The sequence below is a fragment of the Dendrobates tinctorius genome, unplaced genomic scaffold (genome assembly GCF_039654945.1).
Source record: "Dendrobates tinctorius isolate UK_male_01 unplaced genomic scaffold, ASM3965494v1 ptg000011l, whole genome shotgun sequence".
NCBI lineage: Eukaryota > Metazoa > Chordata > Amphibia > Anura > Dendrobatidae > Dendrobates > Dendrobates tinctorius.
In genome coordinates, this window is record NW_027361679.1 from 128,414,342 (window position 1) to 128,435,054 (window position 20,713).

A 20,713-nucleotide genomic window follows, 5' to 3' on the forward strand; every position below is an offset into this window, starting at 1 on the left:
CTGAGTGTACTGTAACTACCATCATGTAAAATATGCTTTCTGAGATTTGGCTTTTTAAAAATGATAAAACCTGTTTCCTTGAATGTGTTAGTTTTTCATGATATTCATTGTTCCTCTCTTTATGTTCTCAGGGAGCATCATCCAGCCTTGTGGTCAAATTTGCAGACACAGACAAAGAGCGAACTCTACGTCGAATGCAACAGATGGTTGGACAGTTGGGCATCTTCACTCCATCACTGGCACTTCCCATAAGCCCTTACAGCGCCTACGCACAAGCGGTAAATCTTTCAGGCGCTTTTAGGAGCTGTCAGAAAAACCTTATTAAAAGTTTGTGCTTACAATAAATTTATGTTTATATGTACGTTTAAATATATATACATTATGTGTATGTGTATATATATATATATATATATACAGTGGGCAAATAAGCATATGATACGCTGCCGATTTTACAAGTTTTCTCACGTACAAAGAATGGAGAGGTCTGTAATTTTTATCGTAGGTACACTTCATCTGTGAGAGACAGAATCTTGTATTTTCTCCCACCATATATCACAGTTAGGATGGTGTTCTTGGTGTTGTACTTGTCCTTCTTCTTCCTCCAAACACGGCGACTAGAGTTGTTACCAAAAAGTTATTATTTGGTCTCATCTGACCACATGATTTTCTCTGTATCATCCAGATGGTCATTGGCGAACTTCTTCAAACTGGCATGGACACGTACTGACGTGAGCAGGGGGACCTTGTGTGCCCTGTAGAATTGTAATCCATGATGGTGTAGTGTGTTACTAATGGTAATGTTTGAGACTGTAGTCCCAGCTCTCTTCAGATCATTGACCAGCTCCTCCCATGTAGTTTTGGGCTGATTCCTGACCTTTCTCAGAATCATCTGTATCCCACGAGGCGAGATCTTGCATGGAGACCAAGACTGAGGAATATTGACAGTCATCTTATATTCCTTCCATTTTCTAATAATTGAGCCAACAGTTGTTGCCTTTTCATCAAGCTGCTTGCCTATTGTCCTGTAGCCCATCACAGCCTTGTGCAGGTCTACAATTATGTCCCCGGTGTCAGACTACTCTTTGGTCTTGCCCATGGTGGAGAGGTCAGAGTGTGAATGATTGAGTGTGTGGACAGGTGTCTATTATACAGGTAATGATATCAAACAGGTGCAATTAATACAGGTAATGAGTGCAGAGTAGGAGGGTTTCTTAAAGAAAAACAGGTCTGTGAGAGCCAGAATTCTTGATGGTTGGTAGGTGATCAAATACTTATTCCATGCAATAAAATGCAAATTAATTATGTAAAAATCATACAATGTGATTTCTGGTTTTCATTTTTAGATCCTGTCTCTCACAGTTGAGGTGTACCTGCGATAAAAATTACAGACCTCTCTCCATTCTTTGTAGGTGGGAAAACTTGCAAGAGTGGCAGTGTATCAAATACTTATTTTCCCCACTGTGTATATAATTAAAATTGCTGGCTTATTTTCAGGAGTCATCTGTAGTTAAATACACGTATCAGCACACGAGAGCCAAATGTAATTGGCTAATACATAATCAGATCTATGAGCTGTGGTATATTTTCTGCCTTGTTATCCTATAGTAGGGTTTTATGGTGCTACTCCAGCCATGAGATTAATTGTTTGGAGACTTTACCTTTCTGTGATTTGCAGTCAAAATGTAAGGGCTTTTTCAGACGGGTGTATGTTCTTTCCATAACCTGTCTGTGGGCCAAGCAGACAACACCCGTACATCTGACAGTGAATGGAGTAGTTCAGATACACTTTTGTTTTGTTTTTTGTTTTTTGTTTTTTTACAGATATGGTCATTTAAACATTGCAGCACACACTACTCTGATCCAGGTTTTAGGTCATTTGACCCAATAAAGGGTTATCCACTACCTTCACAACCCCTTTTTTAAATTAAGCAGTCCCTCTTGTAATATAAAAATAACGTAAACTCTTGCGCCAGCGTTGTTGGCATTTGGACTTCCGGGGCACTCGTATACATTCTTTTGCCACGTGAGCTCTGCAGCCTATCAGTGGCAATTGAGCTTCTTCGCTGTCCAGTCCCTTGGATGAACCTCTGACAATTGGAAGACGTAACAGTGAAGCAGATCACTAGTGGCTACTGATTGGCTGCAGGGCTCACATGACATAACAATGACATGGGAGATCTGGTGCCAACAGCTCTGGAACAGCAGCAGTGCCGTTATCTTACAAGAGGGACTACTTCATTTAACCCCTTAAAGTCAATACGTCTTTTTACTGACCTGAGATATAAGGGAATATCATCCCCACACAGGTGACAATCCAGCAGCTGTCGGCTGTCCACTATAGCTGACAACTTGCTGTATCACAAATAGTCAGTGTTGGCACCGTCCATATCTGTTTAACCCCTTTGTTGCTGCTGTCAAAAGTGACTACATCACATAAATGGTTAATAGATTGTGGGGGCTTCCACTTAAAGGCCCTTTTACATTTAGCGATGCACCAGTGATCCGACCAGCGATACGACCCTGTCAGGATCGCTGGTGCATCGCTAAATGATCGCTAGTGAGCTTTCACACAGAAAGACATCACAGCGATGCAGCAACGACGCAGCGCAAGATACTCACCTTTCATACACAGCGATCCTGGCGTCCTCCCGCCCGCCTCCACGCGTCGCTCGTCTCACACAGCCGGAAGCCCAGCAGGAAGCAGACGACGAGAAATGGAGCCGCCCAATCTCGCGCGATCAGCGATGGACAGCGGGGGAGCCGGTCGGAGGTAAGTATCACACATAGCGATATCGCTAGCAATATCGCTATAACGTCACAAAACCAGTGACGTTTTAGCGATATTGCCAGCGATATCGCTATGTGTAAAACCCCCTTTAATCTAATTGACACACTGAGATCATGATTGTGTAGTCCTGATGTTTGCAATAGCAGTTCATGGCTAAATAGCGGCCTTAGAGTCTGCCGGATATAGTGGTCAGTTCAGAAGGTGGTAAACAAACACTTTTTCATTCCGGCTATACCACTTTGCATTAATTCCTGAAAATCACCTGAAGGGTTAATAAACTACCTGACAACAGTTTTCAATATGTCAGGGGGTGCTATTTTTAAAATGGTATCACTTTTGGGGTTTTCCAATATATGGGACCCCCAAAGTCACTTCAAACCTGGATAGGTCCCTCAAAAAATAAATTTTGTAAATTTCCTTGAAAAAATGACAAATTACTGAAACATTTTTAAACCTCCTAAAAGGCTAACAAAATAAATTAGCGTTTTAAAAATGGTGCTGATGTAAAGCAGACATGTGGGAAATGTTTTTTATTAATGTTTTTATGTGCTATGACTATCTGAATTGAAGGGATAATCATTCAAATTTTGAAAATTGGAATTTTTTTTTACATTTTTGTCACATTTCTGATATTTTTTATAAATAAACACAAAACATATCATCAACCTAAATTTACTATTATCATAAATTATAATGTGCCACGAAAAAACAATCTCAAAATCACTGGAGTTTGTTGAAGCGTTCCAGAGCTTTCACTACATAAAGTGACATTGGTCAGAATTTAAAAAACTGGCTCCGTCACTAAGGGGTTAAAAAAGAGTTTTCCAAACAATGGACCACCACTTTAAACTAAATGGGTGTTTAAAAAAAATTGGGTGCAATCAGGGCATTACTACCTTTACTGGTGTATGGGGCCCGGTGAGCAGAAGGAAAGAGGAGAGGTTGGACTGGGTGAGATATGCCGGTAGCGTGTCTTACACAGTCTGGGCCTCCCACTTTGCTTCTGCTCATCAGCTCCAGGGCAGGGGTGTAACTGGGCTGTTACATTCGGGGCCTGATCCCTGGATCAAAAGCTCAATGCTCCGAACCTCCTGAGGGCACGTTCTTCCACTTTTTGGATAGGTAGAACTAAAGGGAAGGTATAGTACTGATGATATGTGTGAGCCGTAAAGTGAGAAGTGAATAGAGGACAAAGGAATTGAGATATACAGTATTAGGGTTCGCTCACACTTGCGTACAGTATCTAATGATTCTCTCATGACCCTTGGCTCAAACTCTCCAGCAAGCATGAGCCAAGTGTCATTTTACTGTGATCCGATTCTCTTGCATGCGACAATAGGTGTGGAGAAGATGGAGAACTTAATTTTTCCATCTTCTCCATTGTGTGAGTGGTCGTATATTGGAGTGCAGGCCAATGTTTTGTATGCAGCCATAGTCTTCTATAGGTGTCCGACATACGCTATCAATCGCTACATTTGCAATTTTTTTTTTCTCAAGCTAGTCGACACAGCTCTAGTATAACATTGGAGCCAGTGCTCCCCGATGAAACATCAGATATATGCTGGCTACTCGCCAGTGTGAGTGTTGCCTTATTGAAAGACAGACTGACAATATATAGTAACTATCTATAAACCTGTTCTACGCCCAGGTGATGAGCATTTTTATTGGTATATGGTCTCCCATCCTGGTATGTGCTGCCACCCTCCTATCCTGGTATGCATGGCACCCCTCATTCATATCCTGGTATGCATGGTACCCTCACCCCCCAATCCTGGTATGCATGGCACCCCATTCTTCATCCTGGTATGCACGGTCCCCTCACCCCCCAATCCTGGTATGCATGGTACTCCCTCATCCCTATCCTGGTATGCATGGTCCCCTCACCCCCTATCCTGGTATGCATGGTCCCCTCACCCCCAATCCTGGTATGTATGGCCCCCTCACCCCCTATCCTGGTATGCATGGCCCCCTCACCCCTTATCCTGGTATGCATGGGCCTCTCATCCCCCAATCCTGGTATGCATGGTACCCCTCATCCCCCAATCCAGGTATGCATGGTCCTCTCACCCTCCAGTCCTGGCATGCATGGTACTCCCTCATCCCTATCCTGGTATGTATGGTCCCCTCACCCCCTATCCTGGTATGCAGGGTACCCCTCATCCCCCAATCCTGGTATGCATGGTACTCCCTCATCCCTATCCTGGTATGTATGGTCCCCTCACCCCCTATCCTGGTATGCATGGTCCCCTCACCCCCTATCCTGGTATGCATGGTACCCCTCATCCCTCAATCCTGGTATGCATAGTACCCCTCATCCCCCAATCCTGGTATGCATGGTACTCCCTCATCCCTATCCTGGTATGCATGGTCCCCTCACCCCCTATCCTGGTATGCATGGTACCCCTCATCCCCCAATCCTGGTATGCATGGTGCCCCTAACCCCCCAATCCTGGTATGCATGGTACCCCTCATCCCCCTGTGCCTGCTCATCCCCCTGTGCCTGCTGTGATGACAGGAGAGGGCGGGTTGTTGCTCTGGAATCGATGCCTGCGCATTCCTCTCTTTCCGGCGCCATTGTCTTGACGCCGGAAAGCGTGGACTGCGCATGCGCCGCTTCTGGAGCAACAACCCGCCCTCTTCTGTCATCACAGCAAGACCTCGCGGCCACACCGAATTGGTAAGGTGTCGTGCCGGCGGGGGGGTGCGTCTACTGCGATCTCCGGGGGGGTGCGTCCTCCGCGATCTCCGGGGGGGTGCGTCACTCTGTCTGGAGCCAGACTGCGCAGGCGCGTCGCGCTTGCGCAGTCTATAAAGGCTTCGGACAGAGTGACGCTTAGCCTGTTATATTATAGATGGCTCTCCACAATGTGTTTAAATAAAGGCTAAAAAGCTAAGTGATTAGAAATGTGTTTTAGTTCTAATGTATATTCTCTCTGAAGACAGACGCAGACATTTTCCTCATAGTATCCATGTACAGAGCTGACCTGGAGATGGGGCGCTGGTAAATATTGCACTACTGAGCGATGGGGCTTGTAATAGCATGAAGTAAAGTATGGATTAGTGATTAACGTGGCACAAGTGAGAAAATGAAGCAGAGAAATATTGGGATGCACCGACAGCTAGCTAGAACTGGAAAGAAAGAGGGCTTGGATGGGGAGGCAGAGCAGCGGAGGGCTGGAGAGACACACATAATACGTCACAGCTAGAAAAGAGAAATCCATTCTCGTCACTGACTCCCCAGGGCAGATAAAGAAAAACCAACAGAGAAGGAGTTAATAACGCCGTCCGATTGTGAGGAACGACTGCCCCCTTGTGGTGAATAGTGGCATGAGACAATGTGTGACATGCCAGTGTAATGTATAGTTGTGCTATACTGTTTGGCCAGCACTGTGGGGTGCAGGGACGTCGTTACCACATTTCCCTTATTATGCTGTAATGTTATCTTGTATTACACGGTCACATTCAGCAGAAGTGTGGCTAAGAAAGCTGTAGATGGGTAATGCATCGTCATATGTGGAATACTAGGACGATTTCTTGTTTGTTTTTTTTTGCTTTGGGTAATTTGCTAAATTAGTGCTTTGCAATGTTTTCCTACCAGCTGATGCAGCAGCAGACAACAGTTCTGTCCACATCCCACGGTAGTTACCTGAGTCCTGGCGTGGCCTTTCCTCCATGTCATATTCAGCAGATTGGGGCTGTAAACCTGAACGGACTGCCAACCACGCCCATAACTCCAGCATCAGGTGAGCCTCGCGTCTGTCAGATGGCTGGGCGCTTGTGTTTATGGGGTTCATGCGTATACAGCAACTATTAGGGGGATTTTGTCTGCCCATATCACTTTGTAATGGCATATATTGCATTGTGGCGTTGGAAAAACCTGATGACGATGCTTAGCAAGTGTATGTCAAGTTCCTTTGAAAAAGAAAGGGTTTCAGTTGCTTAGCGACACTGGAAGCAGCATTTTAATATCAGTTGTGTTGCTTAGTAACATGAGAAAGAGTTAAGTTGCCTAGAGACAATGGGAGGAGTACATCGCTAAGTGACACTGGCATGTGTTGCTTAGTAACTGTGAACAGCTGTTATTACTTAAAGCGGTGTTTTCTGAATTGTCTTTTCCTGGAAATGATCTGTATTTTCCCCGCAGGACTACATTCTCCACCTGTCATTGGCACTGCAGCCGTACCTGGGCTAGTTGCCCCGTTAACCAATGGATTTCCCGGGCTTGTACCATTTCCTAGTAGCCATCCTGCTCTGGACACAATTTACACCAATAGCATTGTGCCATATCCAGGTGAGGGGAGAAGGGCGGGTGGTTCCACCAGTAGGTTAGTGACACATGGATTTGGTACATGATCTGATGATTTTTTCTTTGTTACCTCTATTTGCTGTACAGCCCAAAGTCCTGCATTGACAGTGGAGAGCCTGCACCCTTCCTTTACTGGCGTCCAGCAGTATTCAGGTAGTACTTTACTTGCTGACATCGTTCCCTAAACAACACCATTATTCTCTAGCCATTCTAGATCCAAGACGTGTTCCTTCAAGGAAAAAAGTATAATGTTTAGGAATAGAAGACTGCATCTTCTCCAACCATCATATCTGTGTCATGATGGACACAAAAGACACCAGATGGACCCTGTTGACTATACTTGGGGGGGCATTTGGGTTTGTTATGGTGGCCGTAGTTTCGAGCGTATTGGGCCATTGCTTTCAGGTAAAAATGATGGCACTTGAGATAGGGACTTCTGACAGGGGCCCTGACGTAAGTGTGAACCTAGCTCTGAGATACAATGCAATGAGCGATGCTTCTCTATTAACTCAGAGAATGACCCTTCTTTTAAGCCAGACCCATATTTAATATAACATTGCATTGTATGCAGGAGAAAATGTATAAATGAATGCACTTTTGTTCTTCTATAGCCAATAGCTGAGCTACGAGCTGTATAAGTATGGGTCATAGAGTTCGGCAGTACCCCGATCTATACAAAACAAAGCGAATACATTTAGTAGATTCTGTTGTATTTGTTAAACCTATGTCATAATAAAAAACACGTCCCTCTTATTTTTATCTTAATGAAACAGCTCAGAAACGCCACCACTTTCTTCCTTAACCCTACCCAACAATTTTCATGACTATTGCCCCTTTAAAAGATAAGACAATTGATTACTTTGTGACCCCAAAGCAATGCTCCAGCAGCGAGAGATCATATTTTGGGGTTGTGTATACATTGGTCTGGAAGGTTCATTGTGGTGTGAAGATCCAGCTCCTCCGCCTCATGCTGTATTCCCTGCTTAGCACACCCCTCCTTTGGTTGATAGGTATTGATCTCTGGCCGACGACCTGCCAATCAACGATAGGAGGGTGGATCTAGGAAGAGAACACAGTGGGAGACTGAGGAACTGGAGATGTGTCTTCATGCTACAATGTTCTTCTAGAAAAAATATAGGCAGAACTTTAGAATGAGATTTCATGCTGGTGCAGGAGCGCTTTGGGGTCATAAAATGATTGACTGGCTTATCTATTAAAGGGATACACAGTCTTATAATTGCTTTAGGGAGGTAGACGTTTCTGACCGGTTCCCTTTAAAGTTCATTTTAACCTTTTGAACAACTTTTTACAAAGGCTCTGAAGATACAAGTGCTCTGAACCACAATACAGCCAAGTGCATGCAGCCAGAATGAGGGATTGTTCTATATTTTCAGGGAACTACTTTAGATTGTGCCATTCTGCTAATAAATATAGTGTAGCATGGTATCTGTCTTGATATTTTGGCCATTCACACTTTTTTTTCTTTCCCCCAACCAGCAATTTATCCTACAGCTGCTCTTACGCCTGTCACACACAACAATCCACAGCCTCCTCCTATACTGCAACAACGTGAAGGTAAGGATCTGATAGAAAACTCAAGTCCAAGAGCTTTTCCAGAATTGAAAAAATCTGTGTATATAGGTGTGAAACTGAAAAATAATAAACCATGCCATCAGGGCCATATGTACAGCTCGTACTGCCGTAAGCACAAAGTTTGCACCCCATGAGGGCACATTTATACTTACCGATTATTATCATGAAACTTGTAAGGTAGAGTTTAGGAAGAGTAAGAAGTGGCGCTCACCACTCATTCCATAAAAATCCATTTATTCTCTCATCAGATGCAAAGCAGAGACACAAATTGGATGAGCAACAGCTCAGTTATTTCACATAAGTATACACTTCTTCTGGCTCTGACATCGCTAATAACATTCCCTTTTATATAGAACCTCCTGTATCATAATTGTACTTTAATTAAAATTATCAAGCAAGATCACAAAGAAGCAGCATCCAGGCCTTACATCACTGCGATCGTTTAGGCCCATCGCACCGAGAGCCTTTGGGTTTTCAATTAAATATATTCCTTTCCTTTTCATTATACAATCCCAAAAACCGTGTGTGGTCAGATTCACCTCCATGATCCCACGTCATGTGGTCAATGAGTCTCGGAGAACCATTGCCTGATATCAGTGATCGTACATGGTCACTGAAGTGTTCATGCTATGGAGCAATAGTTTTTCCTATGTAACACCTCGTGCACTCCCTCATTACACAAATACACATGACCTGATCTGCTTCATCCAATACGCATTCAAGTTTATACAGCTTGGAGTTGGAAAATCTGCATAAAAATGATGATATGGCCAAAATACTCACTTGCCCAATAATTGTGCACACAGTGTTTCTGTGTATGCATTTTATTAACTGGTGATAAATATTTATCAAAAGCGAATTAAACTTCTATAACGAATATATACGTTACTTGGTCACTTCATTGGGGGACATAGGAACTATGCTGCCACCTGGAGGCTGACACTAGAATACATCTTAGGAAAAAGAATGAAGCTCACACCTCCACACCAGACTATACCTTCCCGTTGCTGGTCTAGGATGATGAGCTAGTTGCAAAAGTAGTTACCGGCTCTCTCCCAATCTGCTTTCATTCATGGTGTAGGAGAGAGCACAAATTCTTCTAGTTTGTGAGGGCAGTGCTCCAAGTAGCAAAAACTCTTATTTGTCCTCACTCCCCACCACCTCTCCTGCTTTGTGATTCACTTATGGGAGTTGGCGGCCAGCTGCTGACATTTACAACCTCAGCGTCCTCCTCACATGTGCTACATGCAGCAGAAGCACACACACTACTTTGGACCAGAACCACGTCCCCATGACATCCTCAAACATAGTATGCAGCCATAAATTGCTTCCTGCTCGCAACTCCCTCCTAACCCCACGTCATGCTCACCTTCCCGATGTTTGAGTACTCAGGTCCTGCACATAGCATTGTTTCACCTGAAGTATCAAGTACTTACATGCTTAAATATTTTGGGATTGATTGTGCTGAAGAACACTAGTCACTAGCACAGAGTACAGTTTGTTTCCCAGCCGTGGTTCTTCTACTGCTATGAATGCCAGTGTTCTTTCTGACTGGTGGAGCTGATGCTCTTGGAAATTCTAGGCTCCCCAACCACCTAGCCCCCCAACCTCCTTGTGCACCAGACCTCAAGTTACAAATACAGGCCTGCATGCAGTGTCCTTACCTTATTGGTCCTCCATCCCTGGTGTGTTGCTCCTCCATTGGTGGCCATAGTGCTGATATGACCATGAATATCTCTTTATTTCTTCCTATGGTTTGTTGCTAGAAAGAGCAAGTCCCGTGCCAATGTGATAACCCCCTTCTTGTAGTGTGTCCAAGTCAGACTGGGTATATCAGATTTCATATACAAAACATAACTGCCTAATAGGACTTTTAAAGCGGGCCATACATATAAGAATAATTTCAGCCGAAAGAGCCAATTTGACTATTTTGGATTATGTTATGTTCATTTGAAAGTTGTATGCAAATATACAGGATGGGTGATGAAAATGTGCTCTGTCCAGGCGGAAGGCTTTAGTCATCCAAGCTACAGCTATCTGTCATGATTGGTCACTTTCTGTTGCTTTTGTAATAAGGGTAGACATTGTTAACATTTTCTTCCCACACTTTTCAATACACTAAGCATAAAAAGTACTGTAGAGGCTTTATGCATATGGTGGTTGGCTTGAGCACCATATTTATAAATGAATTTATGCCTGAAAACGTTTAAAAATACATTGATAAATATTTCCCAGTGGTCTCCAAATGACCTGCTATCCTGCACACAGTAAATAACTTATTCCTACTGAAAAACTCAATATGAGCTGTAAAACTCTCTAAGTAGTGGCTTCTTGCTAGTGGCAGCTGCAAGAAAACCTTACTAGTGATGAGCGCGTATACTCGTTGCTCGAGTCTCCTCGAGCATGCTTGGGTGATCTCCGAGTATTTTGGCGTGTTCGGAGATTTAGTTTTTGTCAACTCAGCTGCATGATTTGTGGCTGCTGGACAGGCTGAATACATGAGGGGATTTCCTAACAAACAGGCAATCCCCACATGTATTCAGGCTGTCCAGCAACCGCAAATGATGCAGCTACGGGGACAGAAACGAAATCTCCGTGCATGCCAAAATACTCGGAGATCACCGGAGCAACAAGTACACTCGCTCATCACTACTTATAACTGTTATACGTGGTCTATATCTTTGCAAGTTATGCCACATGTCCAACCCAAAAGGTCTCTGTAGACCATAGATGAAGACGACTTGTCTGCAATAGCACACATTTTTCAATCAGTTATTAAACTTTTTGAGAAAGTCTTCCTTTAATTCCCTTCATTGAAGGACCTTCCCAAAATGATGAAAGATTCTAAAAATAAAGTTTTTACATTTTACTGAATCCTCTAAATTCCAGGCTGCACAGAATGTGATTGCTACTTCAGTGACAGGTCAACATCTACAAGAGGTTTGTATGTTCTCCTCATGTTTGCCTGGGTTTCCTCCCACACTCCAAAGACATACTGATAGGGAATTTAGATTGTGAGCCGCAATGGGGACAGTGATGGTAATGAATGTAAAGCGTTGTGAAATATGATGGCACTTTATAAGCAAGCATGATTAATACATACACTACCGTTCAAAAGTTTTGGGTCACCCAGACAATTTTGTGTTTTCCATGAAAACTCATACTTTTATTAATCAAATGAGTTGCCAAATGAATTTAAAATCTAGTCCAGACATTGACAAGGTTCAAAAAAAAGATTTTTATTTGAAATAATAATTTTCTCCTTCAAACTTTGCTTTCGTCAAAGAATGCTCCCTTTGCAGCAATTACAGCATTGCAGACCTTTGGAATTCTAGCAGTTAATTTGCTGAGGTAATCTGGAGAAATTTCACCCCATGCTTCCAGAAGCCCCTCCCACAAGTTGGTTTGGCTTGATGGGCACTTTTTGCGTACCATACGGTCAAGCAGCTCCCACAACAGCTCAATGGGGTTCAGATCTGGTGACTGCACTGGCCACTCCATGACAGATAGAATACCAGCTGCCTGCTTCTTCCCTAAATAGTTCTTGCATAATTTGGAGGTGTGCTTTTAGTCATTGTCCTGTTGTAGGATGACATTGGCTCCAATCAAGTGCTGTCCATAGGGTATGGCATAGCATTGCAAAATGGAGTGATGGCCTTCCTTATTCAAAATCCCTTTTACCTTGTACAAATCTCCCACTTTACCAGCACCAAAGCAACCCCAGACCATCACATTACCTCCACAATGCTTGACAGATGGTGTCAGGCACTCTTCCAGCATCTTTTCCGTTGTTCTGCATCTCACAAATGTTCTTCTGTGTGATCCAAACACCTCAAACTTGAATTTGTCTGTTCATAACACTTTTTTCCAATCTTACTCTGTCCAATGTCAGTGTTCTTTTGCCCATATTAATCTTTTCCTTTTATTAGCCAGTCTCAGATATGGCTTTTTCTTTGCCACTCTGCCCTGAAGGCCAGCATCCCCGAGTCACCTTTTCACTGTAGACGTTGACACTGGCGTTTTGCATGTACTATTTAATGAAGCTGCCAGTTGAGGACCTGTGAGGCGTCGATTTCTCAAACTGCAGACTCTAATGTACTTGTCTTGTTGCTCAGTTGTGCAGCGGGGCCTCCCACTTCTCTTTCTACTCTGGTTAGAGCCTGTTTGTGCTCTCCTCTGAAGGGAGTAGTACACACCGTTGTAGGAAATCTTCAGTTTCTTGGCAATCTTTCGTATGGATTAGCCTTCATTTCTAAGAACAAGAATAGACTGTCGAGTTTCACATGAAAGTTCTTTTTTTCTGGCCATTTTGAGAGTTTAATGGAACCAGCAAATGTAATGCTCCAGATTCTCAACTAGCTCAAGGGAAGGTCAGGTTTATAGCTTCTCTAATCAGCCAAACTGTTTTCAGCAGTGCTAATATACTTGCACAAGGGTTTTCAAGGGTATTCTAACCATCCATTAGCCTTCTTACACAGTTAGCAAGCACAAAGTACCATAAGAACACTGGAGTGATGGTTGTTGGAAATGGGCCTCTATACACCTATGAAGATATTGCATTACAAACCAGACATTTGCAGCTAGAATAGTCATTTACCACATTAACAATGTATAGAGTGTATTTCTGAATCATTTAATGTTAGTTTCATTGGAAAAAACTGACTGTGTTTTTCTTTCAAAAATAAGGAAATTGCTAAGTGACGATAAACTTTTGAACGGTAGTGTATGTCAGAAGATTACTTTTGGATGGATTTCCTTCACAAATGCCTTTGTGGACTGGCCTAGTTTGGCATGACTTGAGAGCTGAGACAAAGCAAAAGTACCCAGAAATCTGCAGAGTGATTTGCATCCTGATCTGATTATGTCTAAAATGCACTGAACTGTGATATTTATGACTAATGGGAGAGGAATATAAAAATCCATCAAGTGAAAGGTTTCTGGGATCAGAAGTCAGGATCATGATGACAGGTCCCCGCCTTTGCCACCAATATATTTACTACTCTCTCTTTGGGTTCACAAAGAATGAATATACTCTACCCATGTCACTTGCATGAATGTAGCAGGTGATCCTCTCCTCTATCTTTACTAAACAGGCCACAACGTCTAGAACTGGACAACCCACAGCAAACCTATGTATATTGAATACATAAAAGATGAGTTACACATATCCATGGTGGAAAGTGATGGGTCTAAATCTACTGTATGAGAACTCTACAGAAGCTTCTTTCAATACCGATGAATGTTCCTCCATAGAAATCGTTATCAGCTATTTATGTGAGAATGCTCGCTCTACCCCAGAATGTGCAGCTGCACAAGCTGGCCGCCTTTGTCAGTGGATTCCACTGATTTCAATACAGGGTTAGATTTTTAACCTGGCCAATTTCTCTGAGAAAAGAGGCACCACAGATGTCTGGCAAGTATTCATATCCCTGCCTCCCTAGTTACTAGCTCATGGACCAAGCCATATGGGCATTTATATATTTATGCCCAGCTATACATTTGTATTAGCTCAACAGAAGCAATTAAAAGGTGCAGTTGCCATCCATGAGCCACAAAGGCTTATGCATCGCTCACTGGACCACAACTAAATCCCTGAAGCCAATTAGAGAAAGGGATTGAAATCCTTACTCACCGTGGGGTAAGCCACAAAATAAGTCTCAGGAATAGGAATGAATAAATAAGTGATGGCCAGAACAATGGGGGTAGAGAATTATTAACAAAATGGAAAGGAAAGGGTGAAAGTACTATGCTTATCCATGAGCGCAAAAAGGCAGTGCACAGGCTCAGTAAAAAGTTGATGGGTCTGTGCTGTGCTTATACTCAGTGGTAGGGCGCAGTCAGACAGCCGTATAACACAGATGACGATCGCATCACACTGCTCGGACTGGCCAGCAGCTGTCCTGACTTGAGAGTGACAGCATGCATTTCTATGCAGCTGTCATAGTCAGGAGAGCCGCCGGCCGGTTAGAGCATTGTGATGCTATCGTCGTCTGTGTTGTACGGTGGGTCTGACTGCGCCTGTAAGCTGAGCCCTTATGCCTTTTTTCCTTTTGAACAATTGGACCTAAATCTTCACTAATAAAACCTACTAAACTCTAGCTATAACAAATTAAAGTTTGTTGTAAAAGGTAGACACATGGTCAAAATTGTTGGTACCCCTCGTTTAATGACAGAAAAACCCACAATGTTGACAGAAATATGGTAACTTGAATCTGACAAAAGTAATAATAAATCCAAAATCTATGAAAATGAACAAATGAAAGTCAGACATTGCTTTTCAACCATGCTTCCAGAGAATTTAAAAAAAATAAAACTCATGAAATAGGCCTGGACAGAAATGATGGTACCCTTAACTTAATATTTTGTTGCACAACCTTTTGAGGCAATTGCTACAATCAAACGACTCCTGTAACTGTCAATGAGACTTCTGCACCTCTCGACAGGTATTTTGGCCCACTCCTCAAGAGCAAACCGCTCCAGTTGTCTCGTGTTTTAAGGTTGCCTTTTCCAGACGGCATGTTTCAGCCCTTTCCAAAGATGCTCATTAAGATTTAGGTCAGGGCTCATAGAAGGCCACTTCAGAATAGTCCAATGTTTTCTTCTTAGCCAATTTTTGGGTGTTTTTAGCTGTGTGTTTTGGGTCAATATCCTGTTGCAAGACCCATGACCTGTGACTGAGACCAAGCTTTCTGACACTGGGCAGCACATTTCTCTCTAGAATCCCTTGATAGTCTTGAGCTTTCATTGTACCCTGCACAGATTCTAGACACCCTGTGTTAGATGCAGCAAAGCAGCCCCAGAACATAACAGAACCTCCTCAATGTTTCACAGTAGGGACAGTGTTCTTTTCTTGATATGCTTCATTTTTCTGTTTGTGAACATAGAGCATTTTTGTCTCATCTGTCCATAGGACATTCTCCCAGAAGCTTTGTCTCTTGGCAAATTCTAGTCTGGCAAATTCTAGTATGGCTTTTTTATGATTTTTTTTCAACAATGGTGTACTCCTTGGTCGTCTCCCATGAAGTCCACTTTGGCTCATACAACGATGGATGGTGCGATCTGACACTGATGTTCCTTGAGCTTGAAGTTCACCTCTAATCTGTTTAGCAGTTTTTATGGGCTCTTTTGTTACCATTCGTATTATCCGTCTCTTTGATTTGTCATCAATTTTCCTCCTGCGGCCACGTCCAGGGAGGTTGGCTAAGGTCCCATGGAGCTTACGTTTCTGAATAATATGTGCAACTTTAGTCACAGGAACATCAAGCTGCCTGGAGATTGTCTTATAACTTTTACCTTTAACATGTTTATCTATAATTTTCTTTCTAATCTCGTGAAACAACTCTTTCCTTCGCTTCCTCTGGTCCATGTTGAGTGTGATACACACCTTGTCACCAAACAGCACAGTGAGTATCTGTAGCCTGTAGCCCTCTATACAGGCCCACTCACTGATTCCAAGATTGTAGACACCTGTGATGCTAATTAGTGGACACACCTTGATTTAACATGTCCCTTTTGTCACATTATTTTCAGGGGTACCATCATTTCTGTCCAGGCCTATTTCATGAGTTTTATTTTTATTTTTTTAAAAATCTATGGAAGCATGGTTGAAAAGCAATGTCTGCTGACTTTCATTTGTACATTTTCATAGATTTTTTATTTATTATTACATTTGTCAGATTCAAGTTATTTTTGTGACCATTGTGGGTTTTTCTGTCAGTAAACGAGGGGTACCAACAATTTTGACCACGTGTATATACTTTAAGGTATGTTAAGAAACTGCCATAAAAGATATTTTCATCCAATGAACAAGCATTTTTTTGTTCGGCATGTGATCGGCAGCCTGTTTACATTGAAAGATTATTGTAAATGAGCACCTGCACCTAATTGAGAGGCACATGCCATTTAGTCTTTAGGCACATCAAGTGGTTTGTTCCTTACCATAAGTGAATTTATGGTGTAAGTTACGCCACTAAAGTGGTGTAAATTTTGAAGGATTTGCTGGGTAGGTTTAACCTTTCGCCCATCCTGCCAAGGGCTCCTCTTTGCAAATGCCAAAAGACACTACATTTTTGCGCAGAAATCTAGTGAAAACACTTTAAAGGGAATCTGTCACCCTTTTTTTCCCCTATTAGCTGCTGTCATAGACATCGGGGACTTATTTACAGCATTCTGTAATGCTGTAGATAAGCCCCCGATGTAACCTGAAAGAGAAGAAAAACACGTTATATTATACTCACCGAGGTGGGCGGTCTGGTCCGATGGGTGTTGTGGTCCGGTCCGGCGCCTCCCTTCTTCATGCGATGACGTCCTCTTCTCCCGTCATATAATGTCTCCGGTGCAGGCGCATTGCTCTGCCCTGTTGAGGGCAGAGCAGGATTCTGCAGTGCGCAGGCGCCAGACCTCTCCCGACGCCTGCGCACTGCAGGACTCTGCTCTGCCTTCAACAGCTTACATACATTTCATTAGTATTTGGTACCATTGCCCTTAAACTGAATGACTTGGGTCAAACGTTTGGAATATCCTTCCACAAGCTTCTCACAATAGTTGGTCGGAATTTGGGCCCATTCCTGCTGACAAAACTGGTGTAACTGATCCTGGTTTGTAGGTCGCCTTGCCCGCACGTGCCTTTTCATCTTTGCCCATAAATTTTCACTAGTATGAAGGCTTTGTGATGGCCACTCCAAAACATAGACTTTGTTATCCTTAAGCCACTTTGTTGCCATTTTTGCAGTATGCGTTGGGTCACTGTCAATTTAGAAGATCCATTTCCGCCCAAGCTTTAACTTCCTGGCTGATGTCTTGAGATGTTGCTTCACTATTGCCACATAATCTTCGTTTCTCTTGATGTAATCTATTTTGTGAAGTGCACCAGTCCCTCCTGAAGCAAACCAACTCCACAACATGATACTGCCACCCCCTGTGTTTCACAGTTGGGATGGTGTTCTAAGGCTTCCAAGCTTCTCCCTTTTTCCTCCAAACGTAGCGATGGTGATTATGCCCCAAAAGTTCAATTTTAGTTTCATCAGACCACAGGACATGTCTGATATACAGCATAAAGTGAGAATTAAAATGTAACTTTTAATATACCTATTAAAAATATAACAAAAAAGTGCTACCCTTAGTGAAACAATTAATAGGAAGTTATGTTTCCATCTTTAAAAAATCAATGTTATATCAGACTAGAAAAAACAACCTCCTTAGAAAAAAATTAGATTCCTGCTGCAGTGGCTGAGATGAAATTTATATGGAACAGGGCACACTGTTACAGGTGTTGAAACCCAATACACTATAAGTGGCCCAACATTGTATCCTGGTTGCATATATAATTAGTATCTATGGCAGAGAATATCACCATTAGTACATTTATGAGATTGAATAAACAAAATGGAACAATCTCCCCAATTCCATTAGCTGTGAAGAGGGGAGAGATGGTCCTGGATCACAGGCGATGCATCAGGAAATTCATAGGACAGACAGTACTCTGTCAATCCATATGGGACTACCAGTAGTCTATCCCCAAAGCTCCCACCCTGACAAGGGCAGTCCACAGCTACCCCTGTGCTAAACAAGCCCTACACTCTCCCTAAAGTAAGTAATTCTAACTATGCTGTATATCATATTTCTCCTTAGTGAGATCTACATGGTACATAATTTGGTGGTTTATTCCATCACAGCTTTTTTCAAAGGAGATGTCTCCAAAACTTAAGGTCTTTGTTCCTGTGTGCATTGGCAAACATTACTCTGACTTTTTATGTCTCTTTTGGAGTACTTGCTTTTTCCTGGCAGAGTGGCCTTTCAGCCCTTGTTGATACAGTACTTGTTTCACTGTAGATATTGACATAATCGTACCAGCTTCCGCCATCATCTTCACAAGGTCTTTTGCTTTTGTCCTTGGGTTGATATATACTTTCGGACCAAAGCACGTTCATCTCTCGGACACAGAACCCGTCTCTTTCCTGAGCGGTATGATGGCTGGACATTCCCATCTTGTTTGTACTTGCATATAATTCTTTGTACAGATGAGTGATGCACCTTCAGGTATCTTAAAATTGTAGCGATCAGCCAGACTTGTGCAAGTCCACAATTGTCTTTCTGATATCTTGACTGATTTCTTGAGACTTTCCCATGATGCTACACAAAGAAGCAGTGTGTTTCAGGTGTGCATTAAAATACATCCACAGGTGTGTCTAATTAACTCAGATGTTGCCAAAAAATCAGAAGCTTCCAAAGACATGACATCCTCACATGGGCAGTCCAGAATTGTTTAAAGGCATAGATATCTTAGTGTATGTAAACTTTTGACTTTGCAGTAAGTAATTAAAATTCCTTGAAACATTCTCTCTCTCTCATAATTCTGGCATTTGGCAAATATTAATAATTATGGTAAACCTAATTGACCTAACACTGGAAAGGTTTATTCTGATTTCATGTCAGATATTGAAAAAAACATGCATATGTGTCTTTAATAAAGGGAACACAAACAGCCTGTTGCAAATGGAATGGTGTTCCCTTTATTTTTTGAGCAGTGTATACTGTATATATATATATATATATATATATATATATATATATATTGAACACATCACCAATTTTCTAATCAAATATATTTCTAAAGGTTCTATTGACATTAAATTCTCACTACATGTCAGTAACAACCCATCCAATCCACATAGGCGATTAAATCAAACTATAGATGCCCATAAATATAATTATGGGTAATAATTAGAAGTAACACAGGGAAAAAGTATTGACCACGCTTACTGAAATTTATTATATAGCTTCAAGACACCTCCTGTATGGAGAAACTAGTCCCATGCATTGCTCAGGTGTGATTTTGGCCCATTCTTCCACACAAACACTCTTCAAATCCTGAATGTTCTGTGGGCTCTTTCTATGAACTCTGAGCTTTAGTTCCTTCCATAAATTTTCTATTGGATTCAGGTCAGGTGATTGACTGGGCCATTATAGCAGCTTTATTTTCTTTCTCTGAAATGAATTGAGAGTTTCCTTGGCTGAGTGTTTGGGATTATCATTTCACCTTCATAATCCTGGTAGATGACAGCAGATTTCATGGCTGTCCATGGCTTTTTGCACCTCTTTATTCATGTGTACAAAACTTTTTCCCTATGGCATTTCTCATAATTACATATAACTTAATTTATAGACATCCATGGTTTGATTTCTCTGCCTGTGTGGATTGGATAGGTTGTTACAAACATCTGGTGAGAATTTCATGTCAATGGCACCTTTCCATATTTATTTATTAGAAAATTGGTGACATGCTCAGCATTTATTTCACCCGCTGCATATATATATATATATATATATATATATATATATATGTGTGTATATACACTCACTGGCCACTTTATTAGGTACACCATGCTAGTAACGGGTTGGACCCCCTTTTGCCTTCAGAACTGCCTCAATTCTTCGTGGCAGAGATTCAACAAGGTGCTGGAAGCATTCCTCAGAGATTTTGGACCATATTGACATGATGGCATCACACAGTTGACGCAGATTTGTCGGCTGCACATCCCTGATGCGAATCTCCCGTTCCACCACATCCCAAAGATGCTCTATTGGATTGAGATCTGGTGACTGAGGAGGCCATTTGAGTACAGTGAACTCATTGTCATGTTCAAGAAACCAATCTGAGATGATTCGAGCTTTATGACATGGCGCATTATCCTGCTGAAAGTAGCCATCAGATGTTGGGTACATTGTGGTCATAAAGGGATGGACATGGTCAGCAACAATACTCAGGTAGGCTGTGGCGTTGCAACGATGCTCAATTGGTACCAAGGGGCCCAAAGAGTGCCAAGAAAAAATTCCCCACACCATGACACCACCACCACCAGCCTGAACCGTTGATACAAGGCAGGATGGATCCATGCTTTCATGTTGTTTACGCCAAATTCTGACCCTACCATCTGAATGTCGCAGCAGAAATCGAGACTCATCAGACCAGGCAACGTTTTTCCAATCTTCTACTGTCCAATTTCGATGAGCTTGTGCAAATTGTA

General features: G+C 42.3%; 1 protein-coding gene across 2 annotated transcripts in view; it reads left to right on the forward strand.

Annotated features, from left to right (window-relative positions):
• CELF5 (CUGBP Elav-like family member 5) overlaps positions 1-20,713 on the forward strand; it is a 195,236-nt gene that overhangs the window by 168,646 nt on the left and 5,877 nt on the right. For both annotated transcript variants that reach the window (XM_073547588.1, XM_073547598.1), the window contains exons 6-10: positions 132-278; positions 6,387-6,531; positions 6,933-7,079; positions 7,182-7,247; positions 8,592-8,669. In XM_073547588.1, the coding sequence (XP_073403689.1) occupies positions 132-278; positions 6,387-6,531; positions 6,933-7,079; positions 7,182-7,247; positions 8,592-8,669 (583 nt within the window). The remainder of the gene's footprint in view (positions 1-131; positions 279-6,386; positions 6,532-6,932; positions 7,080-7,181; positions 7,248-8,591; positions 8,670-20,713) is intronic.